The sequence below is a fragment of the Mobula birostris genome, chromosome 10, assembly GCF_030028105.1.
Source record: "Mobula birostris isolate sMobBir1 chromosome 10, sMobBir1.hap1, whole genome shotgun sequence".
NCBI classification, from domain to species: domain Eukaryota; kingdom Metazoa; phylum Chordata; class Chondrichthyes; order Myliobatiformes; family Myliobatidae; genus Mobula; species Mobula birostris.
This window is the reverse complement of record NC_092379.1, coordinates 102,356,695-102,384,559: the sequence shown is the minus strand read 5'-3', so window position 1 is coordinate 102,384,559 and position 27,865 is coordinate 102,356,695. Positions and strand designations below refer to the sequence as shown.

Below are 27,865 nucleotides of genomic sequence, written 5' to 3'. Positions count from 1 at the left end.
GATCCATCGCTCATCAAGAAGTTCTACCAGACCCATCTGGATTGACCTGGGCCATTGGGCACCAACTGTAGGAGGGGTGGAAGCAGGCACTTCCCAGTCTGTATCCAACTATCTGGATTCACTTGACATCCATTTCCAACTCATCACCTGCAGCTGATTTAAATCCAGCTCTCATTTAAAGTCCTTGTTCAACCATTGAACCAGCCAGCCTCAACAAGTTACTCCTAGTTTTTGGGAACCTTGTTGCCTTGTCATGTTAAGTATCCATTCTCTCTTGCTTTGTGGCCCCTCGTGGCTTGTTATTTTGCTGTTTATTATTAAAGTGATCACTCACTGCTAAATTGTCTCCTCTGCTCTGTGTTAAGCCTCCTCTACATTTCCTGAAAATATTGGTGTCCCCTCCTAGGCCAGCATCCAAGCAACCAATCCCCCAATATTGTGACCTAGTTACTCCTAGTCAGCTATGTTGGGCAGCCCAGTCCAAATACCAGGTTCCCAAAACAGATACATTCCAAGCTCTTCCATGGGTGGAAATTACCAGATGAACAATGGAAAAGATTCAGGGATGTGCTCAAACCTTCCTGTAAGGAACATAGAACGTAGAACAGAACATAGAACAGTATAGGCCCTTCGGCCCACAATGTTGTGCCGACCCTTAAACCCTGCCTCCCATATAACCCCCCACCTTAAATTCCTCCATATACCTGTCTGGTAATAACATACTTACTGATTCCTGGGAATACTTGATCCATTACTGCTTAAAGTGGAGCAGCAGCATTGTACCTCAAGGTTGTGGATCAGGAGCACCAGAAGTCTTGCATAATTGCAACAGGGAGTGAACCACCAGTACATTACCTACTCACTCCTTCCTGCTCCAGCTAAGAAAGAGAGCGCTGAGCTACCATTCACTTCATTAGCCATATCAGGACCCACAAAAGATATCCTTCATACAGGCTAAGAAGAAATGGCTAGCAACTAATTTGGGGCATCCTGGTGTAAGAAAACATACCATACAAATTACCTAAATCATCAATAAATTTAATATTTGGAATCTTCCTTAATCTTTTGATTTTTGACTACCAGTTACCATATGCGGTAGACAGTAGATAATCTTGGAAGTGTTATAATTGCCTACAACTCGATACTACCCTATTGCTTTAAACTGCCAGGAAAACCTCATGTCAAAACCTCAGTTCAAGGGGTGCTGATGAAAAGGACCACTAACTCGTGTATTCTAATACAGTACAAAACTCGAATCGCATCTGCCAGTTGCTGGCCACGAGACCTGTGGTCACAATGGTCTAAAATGGCTGGTGTTAAATGTCGAGTCTGCTGAGGCGAAGCAAATAAAACATTGGCCTACAGCCAACCAGCTGAAATAGGAGTGTGAGCTAAGTACTAAGTGTTGACGCAGCACTGCAGGTTCGACGAAGAAAAGCTTGATGGCGTTCTTTCCGGCACTGAACTTTACTGGTTAAAGAGGCGGAGTTTAACAAAATTTGCTACTCAGACCCAGAAGCAAAAATAGCTTCGCAGGGAGTCTACTCTTTTTTTCAGGTAAAACTTGGGGCTGTTTGCCCTTCGTTGCAGAATCCCTGATCCGTACCCGAAAAGAAGGAGGACGTTTGAGGAGATTGTGGTGCGCTGATGGCAGTTGCTCCTCGCCGCTGCGGGTAGGTGAGGTGTTCTATCTTCAGAACAGCATGATAAAGTTGTGCTTTTAATGAGAGAAAGGCAGAAATGTGTTTTGTCAACAGGGAGGTAGCTCGTGCCACCTATGTTTATAAAGCACCTTCAAATTCGTGTTGTTTGGTATCCTGGCCGCGGATGCCCGATCGCACGTTTGCTGCCGATCCCTGAAAGAATCATACATGAATTACCTCCGTTCACAAACTCGAGAGGTTGCAAATGAATGCACGACTTTCTAAAAGTGCCGTCACGGTGGCACTTTTAGGAAACACGACAATTATAAACTTCCAGAACAAGGTGAGAATTGTAGGCAGTTTTCTTTATTGACAATTTGTGGTGTTGGAATGCAGGTAGAAGTTGGTGACTAAATTTGGTTCGAGTTTGACAACTTTTTTACGTCAGCATTGGGTGTATTCACTGTCTGTTGATCTGACAACCATGTTCATAATCCAGCTGCCGTTGTCATTGTACGAACTTGAAATGTGATCAAGGCTGGGACTTTGTGCGAGGAACTTTGTACAACGTTCGAGAAGTCAAACCCCGTCCCGAATGGCGTCTGACTTCCGCCCAGGCATTGCGCATATCATAGGATGTGCGCGCTAACTTGGAGCAAACAGCTTCTGATTTAAACAACACGTTCAGTTTACAGTAATTCATTTTTGAACACTGCAAATTATCTCTGGTGGTGAAACCTGGATGGTGTTATTGAGAATGTGGCGAGAATAAAATGGGTACTTGGGGGTAGTTCATAGACACAAGAGGTACTGTGGATGCTGGAATCTAGGGCAATACACACAATGTCCTGGAGGAGATCGGCAGGTCAGGCAGCATCTGTGGATGGGAATTACCATTCGATGTTTTGGTCCCGATGAAGGGTCTCGATTGTTTATTCCCATCCATAGATGCTGCCTGACCTGCCGATCAGGACTTTGCATGTATTGCACTTAATGCTAATTCTTGTTTTTGGGTTCCTTAATGGTTTCACCCCTCCGTATCTCTTTAGTTCCATCGAAGGCCATTATTCCCAAAGTATCTATGCTCCGTCAAATTTGGACATTGCACATGAAATTAATTATTGGTGGCTTTGCCCTTTTAGCAAACAGGCACTCAATTCCAATTCAGCACCTTCCCCAACCAGAAGCTGTAGATGAATCATGAGATCTGCAATCTGCTGAGGGCCAGATCAGTTGCATTCAAGTCTGGCGACCAAGTAAGGTACAACAGGTCCAGGCATGATCTCTGATAAGCCATCTCAAGGGTGAAGTGGCAATTCTGAACTAAACTCCAGTCAGTGAAGGATGTTGGACAGTTGTCGCAGGGCTTGATTGAAATTATCTCTTACAAAGTGAAACCAAGTGACATAGGTGACAACAGGGCTTTGCTTCCAGATGATTTCAAAACCTTCTATGCTCACTTTGACCATCAAAACATAGAGAGTGGCCTTGAGGAGGGTGAACCCGTGGAAAGCATCTGGCTCAGAAAGGGTAACTGGCCAAGTACTAAAGACCTGTGCTGATCAATTGACTAAAACGTTCACCAGTGTCTTTAACCTCTTGCTTTGGCAGTCATGGGATATCCGCCTGCTTCAAGCAGGCTTCAATTATACCCGTGCGTAAGAGGAACGTAGTAACCTGCATCGGTGACTATCATCCAGTAGCACTTGTATCCAGTATGATGAAATGTCTTGAGAGGTTGGTGATGAAACGTAACAACTTTTGCCTGAGAAGTGACTTGCTCCACTCTAATTTGCCTACTGGCACAACAGGTCCACAGAAGATGCCATTTCATTGGCTCTTCACTCAACCCTGGAACATCTGGACAGCAAAGGTGCATACAGCAGGATTTTCTTTATTGACTACAGCTTGACATTCAGTACTATCGTCCCCTGAAAGCTAATCATTAACTTCAAGACCTTAGCCAAAATACCCCAGTTAGTTTACACTCCTCCACAATCTCCATCAGCACAGATGTACCACAATGTTGATTGCTTAGCCCCTTGCTCTACTTAGACCTATGACTGTGAGGCTAAGCACAGGTCTAATGCCATACTTAAGGTTGCTGACAGCATCACCGTCATTGGCCAAATCAAAGCTGGTGGCGAATCAGCATATAGGAGGGAGATTGAGTGATGCCACAACATACGCAGGCAGGAGTTGACATGTTTCATCAGCAGCCCCTCAAAATATTTCATCATCGTGGGCGGAAGTGCTACCAGATGGTAGTCATTGAAGCAGGTTACTACATTCTTCTTACGCACTGGTGTAATTGAAGCCTGCTATCTCAGGACTGCCAAGGTGAAAGGTTAAATAGTCATAGTCATAGTCATACTTTATTGATCCCAGGGGAAATTGGTTAAGTATATTCTTGAGCACTCCAGCCAATTGATCAAAGGACCTTTTCTGGGCCCAGCATGTAAGTGCAGTTACAAAGAAAACACAACAGCGCCTCTACTTTCTTAGAAGTTTGCGAAGATTCGGCGCGTCATCTAAAACTTTGACAAACTTCAATAGATGTGTGGTGGGCTGGTCGCATCATGGCCTGGTATGGAAACACTAATGCCCTTGAACAGAAAATCCTACACAAAGTAATGGATATAGACGGTCCATCATGTGTAAAGCCCTCCCTACCATCTACATGGATTGCTGTTGCGGAAAAGCAGCCTCCATCATCAGAGATCCCCACCATCCAGGTCATGCTATCTTCTCACTGCTGCCACCAGGAAGAAGGTACAGGATCCTCTGGACTCACACCACCAGGTTCAGGAACTGTTATTTCCCCTCAACCATCAGGTTCTTGAACCAGAGGAGATAACTTCACTTCGCCACATCACTGAATCCATGGACTCACTTTCAAGATCTCTTTATCTCATTTTCTCTATATTTATTGCTTATTTGTTTATTATGATTTTTTTTATTTGTACTCGTACAGTTTGTTGTCTTTTGCACATTGGTTGTTTGTCCTGTTGGGTGCAGTCTTTTATTGATTTTATTATGGCTCTTGGATTTACTGAGTATGCCCACAAGAAAATGAATCTTCTGGTTCATATATGGTGATATTTATGTACTTTGATAATAAATTTACTTAGAAATGTTTGAATTTTGAATTTCTTCTTAATATTTCCCCACCTCCTCATCTCATTTTTTGCTTTAAGGTACTCCTGTAAACTTGCCTTTTTTTGACCAAGCCCTCAGTCATCTATCCTAATATTTGGCTTATCATAATTTTTGTTTATAATTGTGGTGCCATTGGTTTGCTACATACCAACATGAATTGCCTCATTACTCTGAGAATATTGTGCAATCAGTTGTGACCATTCTCATGCCTGGGCTTGTGGTAGGGAGGTTATTGCTGAAAAAGCAGTAGTAGTTTTGGTCAAGGACACTGCTGTGAGGACCTCCTGTATTCATGTCATGGAGTTGATATGATTAACTAAGAACAACTTCAACGATCTTCTGTAATGTTAGAATAGGAACAGGCCCTTTGTCTATAAGACCTTTAGATATAGGAGCAGAATTAGGTCATTTGGCCCATCAAGTCTGCTCTGCTATTTCATCATGTCCTGACCAATCAAGAATCTGTCAACTTCTGCCTTAAATATACGTAAAGGCTTGGCCTCCAAATTCCACAGATTCACCTGTCTCTGGTTAAAGAAATTCCTCCTTATCTCTGTTCAAAAAGGACACGCTCTACTCTGAGGCTGTGTCCTCTGGACCTAGAATCTCCCACCAGAGGAAACATTCTTTCCATATCCACTCTATCTAAAGGCCTTTCACCATTCAACAGGTTTCAATTAAGTCATCCCTCGTTCTTCTGAATTCTAGTGAATACAGGCCCAGAGCCATCAAACACTCTTCTTATGACAAGCCATTCAATTATGGAATCATTTTTGTGAACCTCTTTTGAACTCTCTCCACTGTCAACACATCCTTTCTAAGATAAGGGACCCAAAACTGCTCGCAATACTCCTAGTGAGGCCTCACCATTGCTTTATAGAGCCTCAACATTACACCCTTGCTTTTATGTTCCAGTCCTCTTGAAATGAATGCTAATATTGCATTTGCCTTCCTCACCACAGACTCAACCTGCACATTAACCTTTTGGGAATCCTGCACAAGATCTTCCAAGTCCCTTTGCACCTCAGATTTTTGAATTTTCTCTTCATTTAGTAAATAGTCTACCCTTTTATTTCTTCTACTGAAGTACATTAGATTATTAGATTAGATTATGAGGACACTCAGTCCTCGTTTATCGTCATTTTGAAATGCAAGCATTAAAAAATGATACAATGTTCTCCGGAATGATATCACAGAAACACAGGACAAACCAAGACTAAAATTGACAAAACCGCATAATTATAACATATAGTTACAACATTAATTATCACATATAGTTACCGTAATTTGATAAAGAGCAGACCATGGCCACGGTAAAAAAAAGTCTCAAAGTCCCGATAGCTCCATCATCTCACGCAGGCGGTAGAAGGGAGAAACTCTCCCTGCCATGAACCTCCCAAGTGCTGCAAACTTGCCGATGCAACACCATTGGAAGCACCCGACCGCAGCGGACTCTGAGTCCATCCGAAAACTTCGAGCCTCCGACACCGAGCACCGAGCACCATCCTCTGCTGAGCGCTTCGACCCTGCCCCAGCCGCCGAGCAACAAGCAAAGCCGAGGACTTGGGGCCTTCCCCTCCAGAGATTCTGGATCACACAGTAGCAGCGGCAGCAAAACAGGCATTTCAGAAGTTTCTCCAGATGTTCCTCCGTGCTGTCACATCTGTCTCCATCAAATCAGGATTGTGCACAGCACCCTACTTAACAAATAACAGACATCACCACCGGAGTGGCTGCTACGAGCTGTGTCGCGCCACCATCTTCTCCTCCCACCCTACATAATGATACATTTCCCAACACTGTATTCCATCTGCCACTTCTTTGCCCACAAAGTCTGCATTAAACACTATGCTAATTTAACCTCACTACACTTAACTTAAACTTACATATCTAAACTTACATGTCTACACATATCCCTCTGTTCCCTACCTGTTGAAAAAGCTTCTTAAATGTTGCTACCCAGCCATGCACCCTAGACATTAACCGCTTTCCAAGTAAAAAAAAATACTTGTTATTGTTCCACTTTCACCCCAAGCTCATGCTCTACACTCTGTGATATTTGTGGGATACTAACCATCAGCCCTGTCTATTCCCCTTACAACTCAATACAATGTACACTTGTGACCCCCCCCCCCCCACCTCTGATGCTTCAGGGAGAAACAGTCTAAGTTTGTCCAACCTTTGTTTGTGGCCAACAGTCTCCAACCCGGGTAAAACACTGTTAACTTCATCTGCAGACTCCCCAAAGCCTCTACATCTCCCCCACAATGGGGTGTTGAGAACTTCACATAGTACTCCAACTACAGCTGTAACATGGCTTCCTGAATTACAACGTTCCTGGGATGAATGGAAGGGAAAAGGTGAGAAAGGAGGTGATGTATCAGATGTGGTTGCAAGAGAAAGAGAGGTAAGAAGGGGTGGATAGAAATGGGATTGTGTATCAGGGGTCTCAGAAGGAACTGTCCTTTTGCAATTCCTCCTGTTTGGTTGTGGAATCCATTTGAAAGTAGTGGAAATTGTAGGGGATCACCTGCTGAATGTGGAGGCAGAGGGGTGAACTTTGATGACAAGTTAAGCCTTCATCTTGTTCTCTCTGGTGAGGATATGAGAGCAGCTAGATGGAAATGGAAAAGACAAAGTTAAGGTCCCTGCCAACTATATAATGTTATAGCCAGTGGAATGTTTCTTTTTTCCTCAAATGATTCTTCTTGAACTCAACTTTACCAATGCGCCTTGCTTCCAGACTTGGTGAAGTGATTTTATAGGCAATCAGTCTCACTTTATTTCTTTTGTCTGTTTTGGATTGAAGTCTGGAACCAGGTGGACGTGACGGAAGGAGAACATAGAACAGTATAGCTCGAGAAATGGCCCTTCAGCCTGCCATGTCTATGCGGACCATGATGCAAACGTAAAATTATTTAATCTGTCTGGGCAAAGTCAGTTACTGAACATTACTTGATGACCTTAGCAACACTTCGTTGATTATGCTGAGTGTGCCAACAGGAGAGTAAGTGCCTAGTTTGGATTAGTCATGAACAGAATGTAGCTGAGCATACTTTTCCACTTTCTCTGGCAGATGTTAATATTCCAGAGCATGGCTAGATGGATGCTTAGTTAGTTCTGGAATGTGAATAGTTAGTCATGTGATGTTATAGTCACGAAGTGATACAGCATAGAAACAGGCCCTTCAGTCCATAAAGCACTCATATCATTCTCACCACATGAATTTGAGATTACACCTGGATTGATGGTAGGTCAGACTTATAGGGTCTTGTAAAGCTCTATATATGAAAAGAATTAACTGTAATTTGACTTTGTTTAAAAGATGCTGGAGTGTCAATAAAGCACCCAGCTTTTTAACGAACATTTTCAGCTGGTACTAACTGAAAGTCTTGTATTTTTTCCCCAACACCTGTAATTTACTTTGTTCACGCACAATAAAAAACTATACTCATGAGTCCAATTCTAAGCACCACTTTTCAATGCATCATCAACTTTTTACCTGGAGCTGAACAACCCTGTTTCATTTTACTATTGGTATGAAAGTAAGCAGGCAGGACAGTTTTTTAAAAAAAGTTATAGCCTACAGTATTACATTGATTTATTTGAGAAAAAAACATTTCTCTCTACGAAACATGATTGTATTATTTTAACTGAATAAATGTTAATTGTTGAGTACAGTCCTTGTTTCATTCTAACCCTGGATAAACAAGAAGCTGTTGGACATGCCAGATAGGCAGATGTTCTATCTAATTTATCACGCAGACTGTCTGTTCAATGTTATTTCGAAAATCATATACATCACACAAAACTGTGATAGTTATCACTGTGACCACCACCAGGCCTTACATGAACTCTGTGTTACACTGATATTCTTGTGCATTCTCTCTGCTGCCTTGGTCCCACCTGTCTAATTATATATTGTAGCCTCATGAACTCAAGAAATCCTCCTCAAAAATGTTCATCTTTAAGATAATCCTTTGACTTTTGGGCACTTGTAACACTTTGTTTGGCTTGCTGTTGATATTTACTTAATTAAGCAGGATATAGAGCAGAACAGCATGGGGACACGCCCCTCAGTGCATGTATTTCTGCTCACCATAACGCTAATCTAAACTGTATTTCTGTCTGCACATGGCTAATATACCTCCATTCTCTGTGTGTTCACGTGCCTGTCTAAATTTTGCTATTGTATCTGCCTCCACCGCTCTTTGGCAGCCTGTTCACTTTGTGTTTTAGTGCCTTGTAAATCTCCACTAAACATTTCTCCTCTCATCTTGAAACTGTAGCTTTTGGTATTTGATATTTCTACCAGGGAAAAAGACTTGAGTACCTTATCTATGTCCCTCATAATCTTATATACAGTACTTTTATCAGGTCACCCTGAGCCTCTGCTCCAGAGAAAACAATCCAGATTTGTCCAACTTCTCCTTATTGCTTATGCTGTCTAATCCACGCATCCTGGTAAATCTCTTTTGAATTTATTTAAATCTTACATCCATCCCATAACGTGAAGGAGTAAAAAATATTTGTGTTTTGACTCCGTCACAATGTACAGACATGTGAATTTATAAATGTAGAAAGAAGCCTGGTGGTCTGGCTTTAATGCTTTGGTAGCGTTTGCCAGACGGAAGCAGCTGAAACAGTTAATGTTTGGGGTGACTGGAGTCCCCGATGATCTTCCAGGCCTTCTGTCTGCACCTGCTGCTGTAAATGTCCTCAACTGAGGGAAGTTCAAGTTCATGTCTGTACTGCTGTCTGCAGTGCCCAGCCATCAAGGTTGGTGCAGCTCCTGTACCAGGCGGTGATACAGCCAGTCAGGATGCTCTCAAAGGTGCGCCTCTTCAATGTTTCCAGATCATTTCCATAAAGCGGCGACCAGAATTGCACACAGTACACCAAATGTGGCCTCATCAAAGTTTTATACAGCTGCAACATGATTTCCTGACTTTTATACTGAACAGTTTAGATGAGGAAATTTGTGAAATACAGCTGATGAAACACAGCTAGCTTGCACAGTATGTCCTGTAAATAATGCAACCTGCAGTTAGTGTATGTTAAGGGCAAAAGGGGTGGGTGTTTAAGCCAGTGGGTGTACTACTTTAATACTGTTGCTCGGCAACAATGTTGAATGCTGCTTTGATATCACAGAATGTACCTCTCATCTGGCATCGTGGAATTGTTTTTGCAATCAGGAGAATTGCATTAGATGGTTGCAAATCGGTGTGGAGATTTTATAATCTATTACTGTAAAGTGTGGCGGAAACAGGTTCATTAGTTTTCACAAGTGAGCATTTAATTGAAAAGGGAACAGTAAAACAGAGCAATCTGACAATTTGTGTAACATTCCCAAAGGGCAGTGGAGACATTATTGGGGAAATTTCATCTCTTCCTTTGCTATAACGTTTATTTTCTCTGCATTTAGGTGGTATCTTTTTCATATTAAAAAAGCATTAGAAAATGCCACACAGAAGTGTAAGCAAACCACACTAAAGAAAATGGATCAATCTTTCAGTCAAAGTGTTAATTTTTAAGGTGGGTTGTGAAATTATGTATAGAGATACGGCAAGAAAATAGCCCTTCAGACCACTATGCATGCACCAGCCAAATTGGAAATGAAGAGATTAGCAGCAGGTAGAAAGGTTTTAGAGACGAGGGAAATGGTATAATGAAGACTTGTCACAAAATGTAACGTAATTTTTGATTAGAGAATGATTTCAGTGCTGAGGTGGGGATGAATGGACAGATTCTAAATGTGGAGTTGTGGAAAAAATTTGGGAGGTATAGCAGTTTAGATAACTAAGGGTGGTTTATGTTTTTAATGGAGAGTGATGTGATGAGTGCAATTTTACAAGGGCAGAGAAATTCATTTATATTCCACAAACAGACATCAGCACTTAAGCAAGATAAGTAACCAGGGGAGAAAATCCACTTCCTGTGCAAATTCTTTCAAAAGTTGCAAACATTGACAACGAGAGCTGTTTAATGTAAATTTAAAATGGGTCTTTACGTTTCACTTTTCCAGCTATAATCATTTTAATAGACTTGGCCCGAAATGTTGACTGTTTACTCTTTTCCACAGATGCTGCCTGGCCTGCTAAATTCTTCCAGCATTTTGTGTGTGTTGCTTGGATTTCTAGCATCTGCAGATTTTCTCTTGTTTTTAATTTACTATGTATTTTGACTACGATGCTTTACTATTAAGATAATTCATCATTACTGAACATATGTATTTTGCTACAGGGCAGCTTGTAGTGTCCAAATTTGGAACGTAGAGACATACATGTTGGGCATGGGAATACCACATTGTCAACATCTACATTCAGTGGTGGTGGCAGAAATGCTTTAAAAGGGAAATAATTTTGATTTAGGTGTTTAGCCATCCCCTTCAAAATCAGGCAGAATCAAAGTTGATTAAAAGTTAGCTGGCATCGATGCCCATATTAGAAATAACATTGACACAGTTGTTGCTAGGAACCTGTGAATTAGCTGAAGAGTTTTAGAGGACAGCAAGTCACAGCTAAACAAGCACGTGGTATAATTTGTTCATTTGTGGTAATTGTTTCCTTTGGCTGTTATTTATTTCAACATGCGTGCTTCTGAACTCTAATTGGAATTGGGTTGATAGAATCTGTTAAAAGCTAAACAGTTTATAATTTACTACAATGTGTGAGAAATATGAAAGTGCTAACTGAAGAGATCATAGTTTAGACATTGCATGTAAATATTTGCTTGCGGTGTAAAGAGCAAGATAGATCGGCTGGATGAGTGGTGTCACAACAACAACCTTGCACACAAGGTCACCAAGATCAAGAAATTGATTATGGACTTCATGAATGGGAGATGGACAGAATACAAACAAGTCCTCATTGAGGGGTCACTGGTGGGAAGGATGTGCAGCTTCTAGTTCATGGGTATCAGCATCTAGGAGGATCTATCATGGGCCCAACGCATTGATGCAGTCATGAAGACGGCACAACTTTACTTATAATTAAGTAGGGCTTTGAGGAGATTTGGTATGTTACCAAAACAAATTTCCACAGATGTACGGGAGAGAGCATTCTGGCTCCATCACTGCTTGTTATGGAGGCTCCAATATGCAAGATCGAAAGAGGCTGCAGAAGGTTGTAGACTAGTCAGATCCATCATGGGCACAACCCTTTCAATAACATAGGACCATAAGACATGGGAGCAGAATTAGGCTATTCAGCCCATTGAACCTGCTTTGCTATTCTATCATATTTAATATATTATCCCTCTCAGCCCCATTCTCCTGCCTTTTTCCCTTAACCTTTGATGCCCTTACTAGTCAAGAACCTGTCAACCTCTGCTTTAAATATACCCAATGACTTGGCCTTCACAACCGTCTGTGGCAATGAATTCCACAGGTAAAATTATTTCTGAAGGCAAAAATAATTATTTTAAAAAGTTTATCTACATAATCAAATCTATTAAAACTATCTTCACATAATGATGGATGTATGTATGATATGTATGTAAGTATACAGAATTGTGCATGAAGTTGCAAATCAGAAAGCTCAGGTTAATTATGAGGCTTTTATATAAAGTAAATAATGTAGCTGAATAATGTGGCAGCTTACAGTACACACAATCTTCTGCATATATACTACTGTATGTGCTGCCAAATTGTTCAGACGGAGGAGCCAGTTTTCAGCCAAACTGCAGAATGATGGAAGAACTGTGGTATTTAAGTAAGTTAACATCTTGTCAACTGTACAAATGCAATATGGCTTACGGCAGAAGTGAACGGCATATTAATAAAAGTGGAATTGGACATTGGTTCAGCTGTTTCAGTCGTTCCATAAAGTGAGTTTGAATGGCATTTCAAAGATATGAAGCCTGCAGATATTCCATTAAAAACTTATCCTGGAGTAAAAATAACTCCTGTGGGAGTGACATTTGTAACAATGAAATACAACGATCAAAAAGCCAAATTGAGTGTGTGTGTGGTAAAAATATTGTGGGGGCGTGAGTGGCTGAGACAACTACAACTTGAGGGTTGGCACAACATTGTGGGCCAAAGGGCCTGTACTGTGCTGTGCTATTCTATGTTCTCTGTTCTGTGTTTTTTGATTGGAGATCCACTCGCTATTTGCATGTCACATCCCCTGCGATGAAGCCTCTTGAAAGCGAATTAAGGAAGGTACTGGATGATGTCAAAGCTGTCTCCATGCCAAACACCATGAACTGGTGCCTAACAGATGACACACAGGTGTTGGGGCCAACCTCTGTGCCTTCGGTTGGAAAGCATATTGGACCAAAGAGAGGCCATGCTGCTCAGAGGAAGTGTGAAAATGATGAAAGCAGTGGTCGGACAACAACAATTTCCATAGGCAACATATCTGAGGAAGCATCTGATATGTTAATCAACAGTTACTTGTGAAATGTGGCTTGGTTTTAAGCTGGAAGAGCATTCAGGAAGCTTCAGGAAAGCTGCAAGCATTCGGCATTTGTGAGTATAAAGAACCAGACTCTACTCTGCGTGCATTAAAGTTATTGCATGAACTTCAAATGGGAGACAAAAAGCTACTTGTAGGAGTAAATGCAAAGACCAAAGCCTAGCTACATGAATGGAAGGCCAAAAAGAAAGGAGTCAATGGAGTTCTGAAAACAGCTTTGGCAGATGTTGTTGTGGATGAGGAAGCCAAAAGGAGAGGTCAGATTGTAAAGGGAGCAATAGGATTAATAAGGGAATACTCCAATGAAGTAAATGCAGCTTCCCAAGAACAAGTTTCACAAAATAAATGAAGGAAGATGGCTACGGCTATCAGAACCACTTCCTGCAGACTGAGTCAGCTCCTCCAACCAGTACAGAGGAGGCCAGAACCTGAGCCACAAGTCTCACATGCTAAGCAATGTGATTCCCTTGTCAGGGATGACATTATCCCACAAGAGTAAGAAATCCTCTACAGTGATTAAATCTTTAAGCTTGAATGGTACAATTTACAATTTACTATGCTGTGGATGGTTGTATATAGTAGTTGTTTTGTAGAGTTTACTATGTATGTAATTGAGATGCATTGTGTAGAGTTGGATTTTATTGCTAAGCCGCGAGGGGAATTGTGTATTTGATAGTTCAATAATATTTAAGTAATTTGTGTGTATATATATATATAGTTTAATTAAGCATTCTTGTTCATTTAAATATTAAAATAATAATAATTATTAAAATACACTGCATACATCATCATGCTACCATGTGATACGTATGTGCGCACCTCGCTTAAAAGTAGACTCGAAGTATGCCTATATTCTCGGACTCCCTGCATCTGCCTTGAATTAGTTTAATGTTTTGAAGCAACAAAACATAATAGACAAAATAATAAGTAAAAAGAGGCAGACCTTCAAAGAGGACATGTTTTGTGTGCAGAATAAACATATTCCCGTGATTAGGAAAAGGAAGAGCATCTGATACTTGACTTCCAATGATGACCAGTGATGAAAAAATTTATGATAATTGAAGGGTGCATGATAGAGTGGCTGACCAGGCTAAGTACAGCATACATAGAATACTCTCAAGAAGGAATGGGGAGCGGAGAGAGTGTGTGAGAATAGGTAGTGGGTAGCATAACTATGAATCTAAAAATCTTTGATGATTCCAGGAAAAGGGTGATGAAAGGAACTATATGAAGTTGGGTTCACACTTCAGTCAACAAATCAGTGGTCAGATGGGAAATTGAATCTGCATTTTAGAGACTGTAATCAGAAGAGTGTTAGTCTGAAAATGGTTGGTGGAATAATAGGAGCTGGGGAAAGCTATTTTGGAAGTTTGTTGAAGAATAGAATCCATCTTTGATTTCTCTTTATGTAGGCTAGGGCCTGTTCAGGTATCTGCGAGTTAAAATTCTAAAACCGTTGGATGCCACGTTGCATGTCAAGACTCCTCCATATAGTCATAGTCATACTTTATTGATCCCAGGGGGGAATATTTTAGTACAATTGTACATAGGTCCTGGAGGAAAAATTATGAATCTGTAACATGCTGCAAGTTACCAATATTTTTCACCCCCTTTTACATTTTCAGACATCCCACCCTGCAAAAACTCATTTCAGGGAGGTAGCATCATCAATTTGCGGGAGACTTCCGGGAGAGGTGGGATGTTTGCAACAGAGTAGCTCCTTAGCAGCCAGCCGGCTAGTTTAAATAACGTTAGCTATGCTAATGAATGAATGACACCTGTTAAACTCACCTCAACACGTCTTTTAGTCTTAACCCACCATGGGCAATAGAAAAGTCACTGTTGAAAACAGTGCAGCGAGCAATAGTGTCATTATTTTTGACCCCTATTATGCAGGGGTACACTTTAGTGTAGTCTGGGGTGACGTACGTTTTATATTTTCTTTTTTTGGAACACTCTGCCACTCTGACTTTTGTTTGGAACTCCCTCACTCTTGCTCTCGCTCGTCGCTCTCACTCGCGTTCGCTTTCTCGCTCTCTCGCGCTTGCTTTCTTGCTCGCACTCTCTCGCTCATGGTCGCTCTCACTCGTGCTTGCTTTCTTGCTCTTGCACTCGCTCCCTCGCGCACTCTCTCACATTCGCTCTCAAAAAAAATCAATTTCCGGCCCATTGTATATAATTTGCGGGCATCAGGGAGCCACTATTAATTTGCGGGAGACTCCCGGACCTCCCGGGAGAGGTGGGATGTCTGCATTTTGCCTGTGAGTGTTAGTTTTTCATTGAAATCTAATTATGTAGAACATAATAGTTTTTAAAAGCTACTTGGAAAAGTATAATTAACTGTTTGTGAAAATTTAAACCCATGGGATTAAGGGCAGAGTGTGGTAGGGTGTATTAAAACTGACTAACCAACTTTCAGACTGGATACAAATGTTCTCTGGAGACTGATGCAAAAATTAGTTCTTTTCAGTATTTATTTACAGGCCTGCATGAGGCTTCATGAAGTCTAATTCCAAAGTTTCCAGAAGATTTAAAATAAGAGTATGCAGAAGAAAACTAATAAACTTTCAGAGAGAATATGCTGGTGAAATAGACAAATTAAGTTTAATGCAGAGAAACACAATGATTTATTTTAATGGGAAGGATGAAGGGGGAAGATATGAAGTAAATGGAGCAATTTTAAAGGGCATTCAGGAACAAAATATTGTGGGTGTGTAGGTAATTTCTGGTGGTGGCATGTACTGTAAATAAGAAGACTTTTTAATGCTTTGTTCTTGGACTTACTGAAGGAAAAGACTACAAAAAGAATAAATTATGCTGAACCTTAATAAAATTGGTAGATAAGAGGATGGGTGGGTAAGGGCCTTTTGAGATGAATTCCATTATTAGGTGATGACATTAGTCTAACATGTACTTCAAGAAAAAAAGCCCTTTAATAGTTGCCTATGAAATATAGACAGGCCTAATCATTGGTGCAATTTGGTCCCACTTTTTTAGATCTTAAATAACTGGAGGGGATGCAGCACAGATAGAATAATGCCTTGCCTTAAAAGGGTTAAGTTTATTTATTTGGTGAGAGATTGCTTTGTTGATATCCATGAATGTGTACATCTCTTTTCATCCCTCCCAGCACTAGCAAAATAAATTGAAGAGGTGAGAAAAATGGAAGATTTCAGAACTCTGATTATGTTGATCAAATGGTTTTGCACTACAGAACATTCTGAAACACTGTATAGTATTGAGTATCTCTTTGTTCATCGACTGTCATTTTAAATTTGTGTCTAACGTAGCACATTTTTGTTTCTAGGTGAGCTTGCAGCCAGAATTTGGAATGGAGATGATAGGTGACCTTAATGGACCAGAAGCTATGCGGACGCCAGCAACTCTTGTTTTGCACCGGGCGAAGATGCCATACAGTATCATCATCTCCACGGTCTTGTTCGTTGCTGAAACCGTAGCTGCTGGTGTACTTTGTGCCTCGTACAGCCGCTGGGGTGATTCATATTGGTTGGGACTGACAATCACCTTCATGTTGGTGCCGTCTGTGCTGGTTCAGTTTACGTTCATCTTAATCCATCGGGAACTGGGTACAAGGAGACCATTCGTACTACTGCTTCACCTGCTGCAGATGGGACACATCATCAGGTTAAATGGTTGTTGCTGTCAAATATTCATAGGCAGTGTAGATTAGATATAAGGTACATAGTTTGTTAGTAATACCACGTCCATTTTATGTGTGTCTGATGAAGTAAAGCTTAATGAAAAGGGTGACATATATCCTCCATTCAGGATTACATGGTCAACAAAATCAGTTTAAATGCAACACAGTTAATTACAGTGCCAAGCTCTTTCCATGATTTGTTTCAAAATACTGTACATCCAGACTCAACATCGGGAAGGATATATCCTACAAAGTTAGTGTAAGATTTCATTTCCCACACCAGCCATACAGGAAGTCAGTGGTTTGCCATTGAGGGTCACACTTGTAGCCCTTATATTGTTTTATCTGCTGCACCACACATTTTTATGTTATCCAAGAGTAAATTAAGTCAAATTAATACCTTGTTTTGTTCTGGGTGAAAGAAATTGGTACAAGGACAGGTGGTGGAATGGAATTAGTATTATGTCTTCACAGCATAGCAGTGTGGTGAGCCAAATTTTAACTTTGTTGGAAAATCCAATCATTTTGTTTTAACCTGATCTAAACCTTAATGGTACAGTTTCTTTCTAAATCTGTTTGTTTCTAGCAGTTAGAACTGAACCATTTTTACATACTTATTATAAGTTTTAAATTCTTTTTAGGATCACAATATTCTAATGCAACAATCTAATGTGGAAATAGGTCTGACTGAAAATTGTTATTTGATCTGGTATTAATCTGTTAATTTAAAATTTAATTTTTATTACTGTACCATTTGAATTCAGGACGTTAAAATAATTCCCATTGGAAATTGTAATAAAGGGAAATAGTCCTGTAAATCATAATACCTTTCCCCACCTCCAGCTATTAGAAATCTCATCCCTATTAAAGATAATTACAAAAGCTGTATTATTCACAATTCAAAGTTGACAATCAATCCATCAATTGGTAAAGCAAACGAAACAGAAAAAACAAATGAGTCATGGAAACAACATGAAAATAAAAAGCAATAGATTTATAGGCTTTATCTCGTCATTTTTATTGTGCTATATACCAAACTCCATTCTTTCTGCAGACTCATCCCCAGTGGTAATCTTGTACCATTTATCTTGCTGGGTAGGACACTAGCCTGCTCCATTAAGCCATTTCAGAAAGCAGGGGAGTAAAGGTTGCAAGCCTTCAGATCTAAACTAAATTATAAACAATGAATGGAATTCAGAGCTGGTCTTTCCAAGTCAAATAAGCAAGTACTAGCCATTCCATTGTTAATGAACAGGCTCCATTTTATACAGATGTCCATAAGTTCATCTTGTCAAAAATTGAACATACACAAAAATCACTCAGTACAGTATTCATTCTTCCACAGTATTGTAATGAATGGCACTTAAGGTACATCGGACAGATAAAGTGGAGAGAGGAAGAGTCCGAGTCAGAAACAGCTCAGAAACAGGCCCTTCAGCCCATCTAGTCCATGCTGAGCTATTAATCTGCCTATCCCATCACCTGCATCCAGATAACAGCCAAACATACCCCTTCCATCTATATACTTATTCAGATTTCTCTTGTGTTGAAATCAAACCTGAATCCACCATTTCACTGGCAGCTTGTTCCACACTGTCACTAGCCTCAGAGTGAAGAAGTTCCCTTTAAACAGTTCACCTTTCACCCTTAACCCATTATCTCTAGTTCTGGTTTCACCCAACTTCAGTGGAAAAAGCCTGCTTGCAATTACCTTGTTTATGCCCTTCATAATTTTGTATACCTCTAGCAAATCACCCTTCATTCTCCTATGTTCGAGAGAATAAAATCCAAACCTATTCAACCTTTCCCTATTACTCAGCTCCTCAAATCCTAGCAACATCCTTGTAAATTTTCTCTCCACTCTTTCAATTTTATTGATATCTTTCCTGTATATAGGTGACTAGAACTGCATACAATACTCCAAATTAGGTTTCACCTGCATCTTATACAACATCAACATAACATCCCGTCTCCTGTACTCAATAATTTGATTTATGAAGGCCAATGTGCCAAAAGCTTTCTTTACAACCCTATCTACCTGTGATATCACTTTCAAGGAATTATGATTCTGTATTCCCAGATTCCCCTGTTCTACTGCACTCCTTAGTGCCCTACTGCTCATTGTATAAGTCCTACCCTGGTCTGTCCTCTCAAAGTGTAATGCTGCACACTTGTTCTGTCATCTGTGATCTTTCAGCCCACTTTTACAGTTTGTCCAGATCCTGCTGCAATCTTTGAAAGCCTTTCTCACTATTTACTACACCCCTATTCTTGGTGTCATCTGCAAATTTGCTGATCCTTTTTTCTACATTACCATCCAGATTGTTGATACAGATGACAAACAACAATCCCTGCGGCACACCACTGGTCACAGGCCTACAGTCAGAGCAGCAACCATCCGCTGCCACTCTACCGCAAAGCCAATGTAAAATCCAGTTTATGACCACATCCTGAATGCTAAGTGACTGAACCTTCCTGAACAACCTCCCATATGGGACCTTGTCAAAAGCCTTGTTAAAGTCCATGTACGCAACATCGACTGTCTTGCCTTCATCAACTTTCCTGGTAACATGCTCGAATTTCTTTGTAAGATTGGTCAGAGATGACCTACCATGTGCAAAGCTATGCTAAATATCCTTCTATCCAAATACATATATTCAATCCCTTAGAATACTTCCAAAAACCGATGTCAGACTCACTGGCCTATCATTTCCCAGCCCATCTTTGGAGCCTTTCTTAAACAATAAAGCAAGATTAGCTGTTCTCCAATCCTCCAGCATCTCATATGGTGCTAAGGACTTTTTAAATATCTCTGCTAGCGGGCCTGCAATTTCTGCATAGCCCCCATAAGGTTCGAGGGAATACCTTGTCAGGCCCTGGGGATTTACCCACCCTAACTTGCCTCAAGACAGCAAACACCACCTTCCCTGCAGTCTGTGTACAGTTAATGATCTCACTGCTGTTTTGCCTTATTTCTACAGACTCTGTGTCTATCTCCCGAATATATATATATATAAATCAATTTTAAGATGTCCCCCATCTTTTTTGGCTCCACGCATAGATGATCACTCTGATCTTCAAGAGGACCAATTTTGTCTCTTTCAAATTTTTTGCTCTTAATATATCTGTGCAATTCCTTTGGGATTCTCCTTCACTTTTTCTCCTAGAGCAACCTCATACCTTCTTGTAGCACCCCACCGCGCCCCGATTTCATTTGTAAGTGTTCTCTTGCTTTTCTTGTATTCCCGAAGTACCTCATTTGTTCCATCCTGAATACATCTACCTTGTACCTGCTTCTTCTTAACCAGGGGCTCAATATCTCTCAAAAACCAAGTTCCCTAAACCTGCCTTTTATTCTGACAAGAACATGCAAACTCTGTACTCTCAAAATTTCACTTTTGAAGGCCTTCCACTTAACCAAGCAGACCTTTGCCTGAAAACAGCCTGTTCCAATCTACACTTGCCAGACCCTTTCTGATACCATCAAATTTAGCCTTTCTTCAAATTAGAATCTCAAACTGAGGACCAGACCTATCCTTCTCTTTAATTATCTTGAAGCAAATGGCATTATGGTCACTGGATGCAAAATGGTCCCCTACACAAACTTCTGCCATCTGCCCTGTCTCATTCCCTAATAGGCAATCTAGTATCACATCCCCTCTAGTTGGGTCCTTTATGTATTGATTAAGGAAACTTCCCTGAACATATTTGACAAACTCTATCGCATCCAGCCCTTTTACAGAATAGGGAGCTCAATCAACTAATAGAAAACTAATAGAATCACCTACAATCACAAACTTATGTTTCTTGCAACTGTCTGCAATCTCTCTACAAATTTGCTCCTCTAAACCAATGGACTGTTGGGTTGTCTATAATATAATCCCATTAACATGGTCATCCTTTTCTTATGCCTCCGTTCTACTCATAACACCTCACTAGAGGAGCTCTCCAGCCTGTTCTCTCATTTTCTCAGACTAGTAATACCACCCCTCCCCCTTTAAACCCTCCCACTCTATCACATCTAAAACAACAAAACCCTGGAGTACTGAGCTGCCAGTCCTGTCTCTCTTTCAACCAAGGCTCACTAATGGCCACAGTGTCACAATTCCACATGCCCTAAGCTCATCCACCTTTCCTACAATACTCCTTGCATTGAAATATACACAACTCAGAACATTAGTCCCACCATGCTCAACCTGTCAACTGCTGACTTTTAATGTAGACTTAACAACATATTTCCCACAACCACTCCATGATCTGCTCTGGCACTCTAATTCCCGTACCTCTGCAACTCTCATTTTAACCCCCCTGTGCAGCACCAGCAAATCTTCCTGCATGGGTATTAGTTCCCCTCCAGTTCAGGTGCAAACCATCCCTTTTGTAGAAATCTCAACTTCCCTTAAAGAGAGCCCTATGATCCAAAAATCCAAAGCCCTCTCTCCTGTACCATCTCCTAGCCACATGTAAAAGTATAGTAGCTTCCAAGTTCTAGCCTCACTAGTACATGGCAAGGGTGGCAATCCCGAGATCACAACCCTGGAGGTCTTGTATTTTAACCCAGCTCCTAATCCCCTAAACACACTTTGCAGGACCTCGTCACCCTTCCTAGACATGCCATTGGTATAAATGTGGACTACAACCTTGGCTTCTTACCCTCCCACATAAGAATGATGTGAACCCAATCTGAGATGTCCCTGAACTTGGCCCAGAAGGTAAAATATGATCTGCAAATCTTGTTCCCGTCCACAGAACCTCTGATCTGTTCCACTGATCATTAAATCCCTTATCACTACAGTTATCCTCTTCTCACCCCTTCCCTTCTGAACCAGAGAGCAAGACTCAGTGCTAGAGACCTAACCGCTTTGGCTTCCCTCTATTAGATCACTCCCCCAAACAGTATCCAAAGTGGTATACCTGGTCACATAGTACTCTGCACTGGCTGTCTATCCCCACTCCCCTCCTCACAGGGCACCCATTTTCCTCTGCCCTGCATCTTGGGTATAACAACTTAGCTGTATGCCATGTTGATCAACCCCTCAGCCTTCTGAATGATCTGGAGTTCATCCAGCTCCAGCTCAAATTCCTTAACACAGTCTGTAAGAAGCTGCTGCTGGATGCACTTCTTGCAGGTATAGTTGTTAGGGACACTGAATGTCTCCCTGCCTTCCCACATCCCGTAAAAGGAGCATCCCCACTGCTCTAACAATGTAATATGAGAGAAGAGAAAATTAAAATTGAAAAACCTACCTACTGCCCTCTGCCACTCTTTGCTGAAGCCTCTATGGTTCAATGCCTGAACTCCCTTCTCTAATGCTGGCCCACTCACACATTGTTTGCTCCACTTAAACCTAACTTATTTTATTGGACATTTTCAATTGCCTAATTAGGCACACTCCAATGTCTTCTAGTGATGTGTGGCAGGCAGAATGCCCGGACAGCCTCCGCTCGCTTCGTCTGAAATCACTCTTTTGCGACGTACACTCCAATATCTCCCAGTGATATTCTAGTTCTGCCTTTCCTCGGAATTAATGTATGTGTGCACATTGGATTTTTGAATTTAATAATAATGCATGAAATTGCAGCTGTGACCAACATGCATGCCTTTATGTTGGGTGTTTGTATCCTAGGGAACGCTGTATAGAGATAGAAAATGAAGAAGTATCCTGCAGAATGTCAACAGTATATATTTGGAGGGCCATATATCCATATCAAGTTTAATAAGTCTCTTTGCACTTGCAATCAAGATTAACATGTAAATAAGATGTATGGCTTTAAACTGATATTCAAAGAAAAATGAAGCGCTATCTGCAGGATTTCAGTTTACCTTTATAGCCATAATAACACTGTTGTTGCATTATAACTTTTACGAAACTTTATTTTCCCAAAATTGCAGTCAGAACATTAATGCACTACTCTGTGATTTATAAACAAATTTTTAGTTACAAAATCCATTTACTAAATCATCTGAACCAAACAAATTTATAGATAAATATTGCAGTGCACTGTCAGCATATTAACTAGTACCTTACTGCTTCATCTAATAGTTATCTGACTAGAATAAAAGTGGTAAATAAAAGAAACTCAGGTTTCATGAAGGAATATATTTAGTGTTTCAAATCTCATCAGGCTCTAGATTACTTAGGATCTTCAGAGTTTCGCTTTTGTTTGTACAGGTCATCCCAGATTATGACGGGGAATGACAAGGTCATAAAGGGAACAGTTTGCAAGTCAGAAATGCAGCTGCAAACATTGTTCCACACAGCAGGGGTTGCCTGCAACCTTGTAACTGCTAACATATCCACACTGCTGGACTCTCAAATGCTTATTCATGTGTACAGGTAGTAGTTAAGTTGGACATTTCATAAGGAGGACCTATATTGACTTATTAGGTTGCTGAAAAACAAAATGGTCCAAACATTAAAATGGACAGAAACCATAAGTCACACACACAAAATGCTGGAGGAACCCAGCCGACCAGGCAGTAAGGGTTTTGGCCCGAAACGTTGACAGTACTTTTTCCGTAGATGCTGCCTGGCCTGCTGAGTTCCTCCAGCATTTTGTGTGTGTTGCTCAGATTTCCAGCATCCGCAGATTTTCTCTTGTTTGTGATTTGAGAAACCGTAAGTCACAAGTTGTGCCTCAGTGTTCTGTGACAGGACTGCTAGGATCACCAACCAACTGGAATGATTAGTTCTCCAGTACAAGATAGATGCAACCATATTCTGCTCTCCCTCTATTTAAACAGACCTTGTTAAACATCAAGACTATTATACTCAGAATTGATTATAAATGTTAAAATATAAAATATCTATGAAAACCTGTTAAATCAAATGGCAAGTTTATTATGAAATATGTTAAATATAGTCCATAGAATCAAGAAGGAAAAATAATGAAGAAACAATTTTCACACCTTTATATTCAAAGCACACAATTATGCCTCCATGTTCTTTTCCCTGCCATCTCCCACCTCAATTCCAATATTTTAATAAAAGCTGAATTCATTTGCAATTTTTTAAATTGTGTACTAATTTCTGACAGGTGTCTAGAAGCCATTGTTGTACTCTGGAAGTCTGGAAAGCATGAAGAGCCATATGTCAGCATTACCAAGAAAAAAAGACTCAACCACGGCCAGTCAAGTGAGTTTGAAAAAGAAGTGGATCACTCAACGAGGAAGTTGAATATCCATCGCAATGCCTTTCATCGGGCGTCTGTCATTCAAGCCTTCCTGGGTTCCACACCCCAGCTTGTCCTTCAGCTCTATATCAGCATAATGCAGAAGTACATTCCACACACACGAGGTAATATATCCTCCTCCTTTTATAGTGCTTCAGGGCGGGTCGGTGGTTTCACTTTGCTGTATGTGATGTTGTCTGCCGAATATGGCAGTGAAAGCAGATATTTAAAAGCTTGTATCATGGTTTCTATGTTAATGCCAGAACAGTGAGCTGTGAAGTAGTTGACATCTAAAGATTTAGTGAAGATTGTCAAAATAATCTAGAAACCATGATGTGTGCCTTTAAATATTTGCTTTCACTCAAATCTTTTGTTTCATAACGGAGGATTTTAAGTTTATATTGCAGAGATTGCTCTGAGAAAATTAAATCAGTGACCTAAAAGGGGTGTATTTTACATGAGTTTTTGGAAAAAATCTCTAACTCAAAAGAGAACTTTATTACCTATGTTGCATTTCCTCCTAGTGGTCATTCCGGAGCACAGCTACAAAACAGCTTTTCAGCAGCTTGTCTCAAGAGTAGCGTCCATAATACATGAATTACACACGAAATGTTAGTATGCCGTTCAGCAGAAAGCAGGCAATCTGGACGAATCCCATTCCCATGTTGCTTAGTGTCTGTGCACACACCCATACAATTTCCTAACTTGCTGCAAGTAATTGACTGCTTCCAAGCCATTTAAAGAGTCAGTCAGTGTTTCTAATCGTCACCTTATTATTTCTGGTTAGTACTGGGTCTCTTGCACAATGCACCTTGCAGTTTGAAAATCTACTATAGATAAGTATGTGACCAAACACTTGTTGGCAACAATTATGATTTTAAAGCCTTCAGGCCATGAGATGATCTGCAAGACAAATATCAGAAAAAAGAAAAACACTACCAAACGATGGCATTCCTAACCTTAGAGAAGCATCTTATTGAACCAAAGTAATATTTGTGTTTTTCAGGTGGCCTTGCAGCTAGGAACCACCTTGCCCTCTTCAATGCCTTTCCAGACCATGACTGTGTAGTACAGTGAAGTATGCTTTTAATCACTGACTATTCTGTGATGGACAGCACAGCAACATCCATATTCCATGTTTTTTTTTAAATTTTGCCCCTCTCACCTGGTATTTGGAGAGTGAAATTGAAAAGCCACTGGAACATGGCTGGATAGGATCTCAATCTGTTCCCATTTTTACTTAATACTCATTCACTCTCTAGGCAATCTCTGCAGTATACACTTTTCCAAAAGATGCTGAAGGATAAAATCAAGAGCATTTATACTTTTTCCTCATTTCTTCTTTCCCTTGCTCCATTTACAAGAATGTTGGGGATGGGGTTGGGGTGTAGTTGGAACTGGAGGCATATTTCTGAGTCCCCTTAGCAAATGAAATTAGATAACCTTTTAGAATGCAGAACTTGAACTTGGGACATTCCTGGTGGACAAAGTCTGGTGAGTTAGTACGGATCTTTTGTTGACACAAGAGATTCTGCAGATGCTGCAAATCTTGAGGAATGCACAGAAAATGCTGGAAGAACTCAGAAAGTCAGGCAGCATCTATGGAGGGAAATAATCAGTTGGTATGTTGGGATCTTTTGTTGTTAAACTAAGTTGTACATTTATGTTTCCACTAAATTTTGTGTTTGTTCAGCTGCTCTGATGGTATTTTCATTGGTGTCAATCACTTATGGAGCCCTGGTGTGTAACATCCTCGCCATCCAGATCAAGTATGATGAGTACAAGATCCAGCTGAGACCAATTGCTTATATTTGCATTATCCTCTGGCGCACCTTGGAAATTGCTACACGGATCACAGTGTTGGTGCTTTTCAGCACTGCTTTGAAGGAGTGGGTCTTTGCAGTGCTGTCTTTTGACTTCCTAGTCCTTTTCTTTCTTCCTTGGGTGGAGTTCTGGTGTGGGCACTCACCCTTCCCTGAAAACATTGAAAGGAACTACAAACGCTTTGGCACAACTGTAGCTCTGTTACTCGTTTCCATACTCTATGCAGGAATTAATGTGTTTTGTTGGTCAGCGGTCCAACTATTGCTCAGCAATCGTGATTTAATCAGCAAGAAACAGAACTGGGTCAGGCTGTCTATTTATTATACTCTGCGGTTTATGGAAAATGCAGTGCTTCTAGTTTTGTGGTACATTTTCAAGACTGAAGTGTATGAGTACATTTGTTCCCCATTGCTGGTGGTCCAACTAATCATTTCCTACAGCTTGGCCATCATCTTCATGCTGCTGTTTTATCAATATTGTCATCCATGCAGGCAGCTTTTCACCCATAATGTTGCAGATTGCCTTGTATGCGCCTGTTGGCGGGGGCCTCAATTTGAGCCTGCATTTCCAGATTCATAATTCAATTTTTCATTGTGCCTGCAGGTAGATGTGGTAAATTTGCAATATTTTTGCTTCTTTCACTATTGCCTTTTCTTGGTAAAAGCTGAAATATGTGAATTGTAAACAAGCTGGTGATTTTCACAATGCTTAGTGACGGGTCAGTTTAATGCTTGAAGTGCATGCTTCTGTACAAACTGTAGCTGTTCAAATGCTCGTAAATATGCACAGTAAGCAAAGAAGAAAAACAATGTTTCAAACTCTCATTTTCCCAAGAAGACCAGGAGATTTTTGAGAGCTATTCTCTCAATCAGTCTAAGAATGTCCAAGCCAATAGATGTATTTTATATATTAAAAACAAGGCACAAAACTTCATTTATTTGGGAGTATGGAGGCTGGACTATATGGAATATATGTATTTAATTAAACATTGTTATTAAGTTAAAAACATAAGGGGATGATCTTTTCCTCTGAGCCCACTTGTATGAAGCAGTGTTTACAGAGCCATTGACTGATTTTTTTCCTGATGTTCAAACAAACTTGTTTTGAAAATTTGTTTGCAAGTAAATTATTTTTTTATTGTAAATGCAGGTCATATTTATTTATTCTGTCTCTTTTTGCCAGTTTTTATCTGCTGTTCTTTAAAGTACTCTCATGCTGTACTGTAATTGAATAAGCACATTTGATCTGCAGGCACCTCATCCAATAACTAGGCCTTATGTGAACCATCTTGGTGGAGTTAACCTAACAGAGTTTAATTATCCTGCAGTCCATTATTTATTTTCAGGTAGGTTTCTGAGGATTAATCCGAAGTAAAGCATAGTAGACTAGTCTTTAGTCAATCCAGGAATGTTGAGGCCAAATGAATTTTATTACATACGATGGATATCTACCTCTTAACACACAGTATTTTTTTCCTGTACCATAAAAATGCTTCTCATTTGTGTTAAATTTGGAAATTAATCCAACACTTGTATTCTCACTTGCTTTTGCACAAACTTTGGGCTCAAAACTATTCAGTGTGTATATCACCTTACTAAATTATTAAAAAAAAGTTGAAAACAAAATTTAAACCTGTTTTTTTATTATGCTGTCATTTTCTGTTTAAAATTGATTGCAAGAATCTGACTTCTATCATCATTGAATGGTCAGTGCCAACTTTTTTAATTGCATAGATGACAGAAGAAAAACGTATTTGCATGACAATTATGGATATCACATATCAGTGAATAATTCTCTCAGAACCTCTCTAGAATTGGTTAAACATCAGATTATCTTGACACCAGTAAGACAGATATACACTCGCGAATGATGATAGAGTGGATGTGCATGTTTCCAATGGTGCGAGAGTCTTTAAGATCAGAGGACACAGCCTCAGAATAGAGGGGTGTCCTTTTACAACAGATATGTGGAGGAATTTTTTTAGC

At 40.3% G+C, this 27,865-nt stretch overlaps 1 protein-coding gene across 3 annotated transcripts; it reads left to right on the top strand.

Moving 5' to 3' along the window:
• The first annotated feature begins 1,417 nt into the window (after positions 1-1,417).
• Positions 1,418-27,024, top strand: LOC140204211 (endoplasmic reticulum membrane adapter protein XK-like). Of its 3 annotated transcripts, none has more exons than XM_072270728.1 (4): positions 1,418-1,682; positions 16,535-16,867; positions 23,922-24,181; positions 25,750-27,024. In XM_072270728.1, exons 2-4 carry the CDS (start codon positions 16,554-16,556, stop codon positions 26,457-26,459), a joined length of 1,284 nt encoding a protein of 427 aa, XP_072126829.1. In that variant the 5' UTR covers positions 1,418-1,682; positions 16,535-16,553; the 3' UTR covers positions 26,460-27,024. The 3 variants fall into 3 exon arrangements, with proteins under 3 accessions (XP_072126829.1, XP_072126827.1, XP_072126828.1); XM_072270726.1 differs by having other exon boundaries at positions 1,419-1,673; positions 16,530-16,867; XM_072270727.1 differs by lacking the exon at positions 1,418-1,682 and adding an exon at positions 10,256-10,337 and having other exon boundaries at positions 16,530-16,867.
• Positions 27,025-27,865: the final 841 nt, after the last annotated feature.

What these genes read in the sequence shown, in the direction of transcription:
- LOC140204211 (XM_072270728.1), top strand. Translation starts at nt 16,554, where the DNA reads ATGGAGATGATAGGTGACCTTAATGGACCAGAAGCTATGCGGACGCCA. An exon ending in CAGATGGGACACATCATCAG is followed by an intron (nt 16,868 to 23,921) that starts GTTAAATGGTTG and finishes AATTTCTGACAG; the next exon opens with GTGTCTAGAAGCCATTGTTG. An exon ending in GTACATTCCACACACACGAG is followed by an intron (nt 24,182 to 25,749) that starts GTAATATATCCT and finishes GTGTTTGTTCAG; the next exon opens with CTGCTCTGATGGTATTTTCA.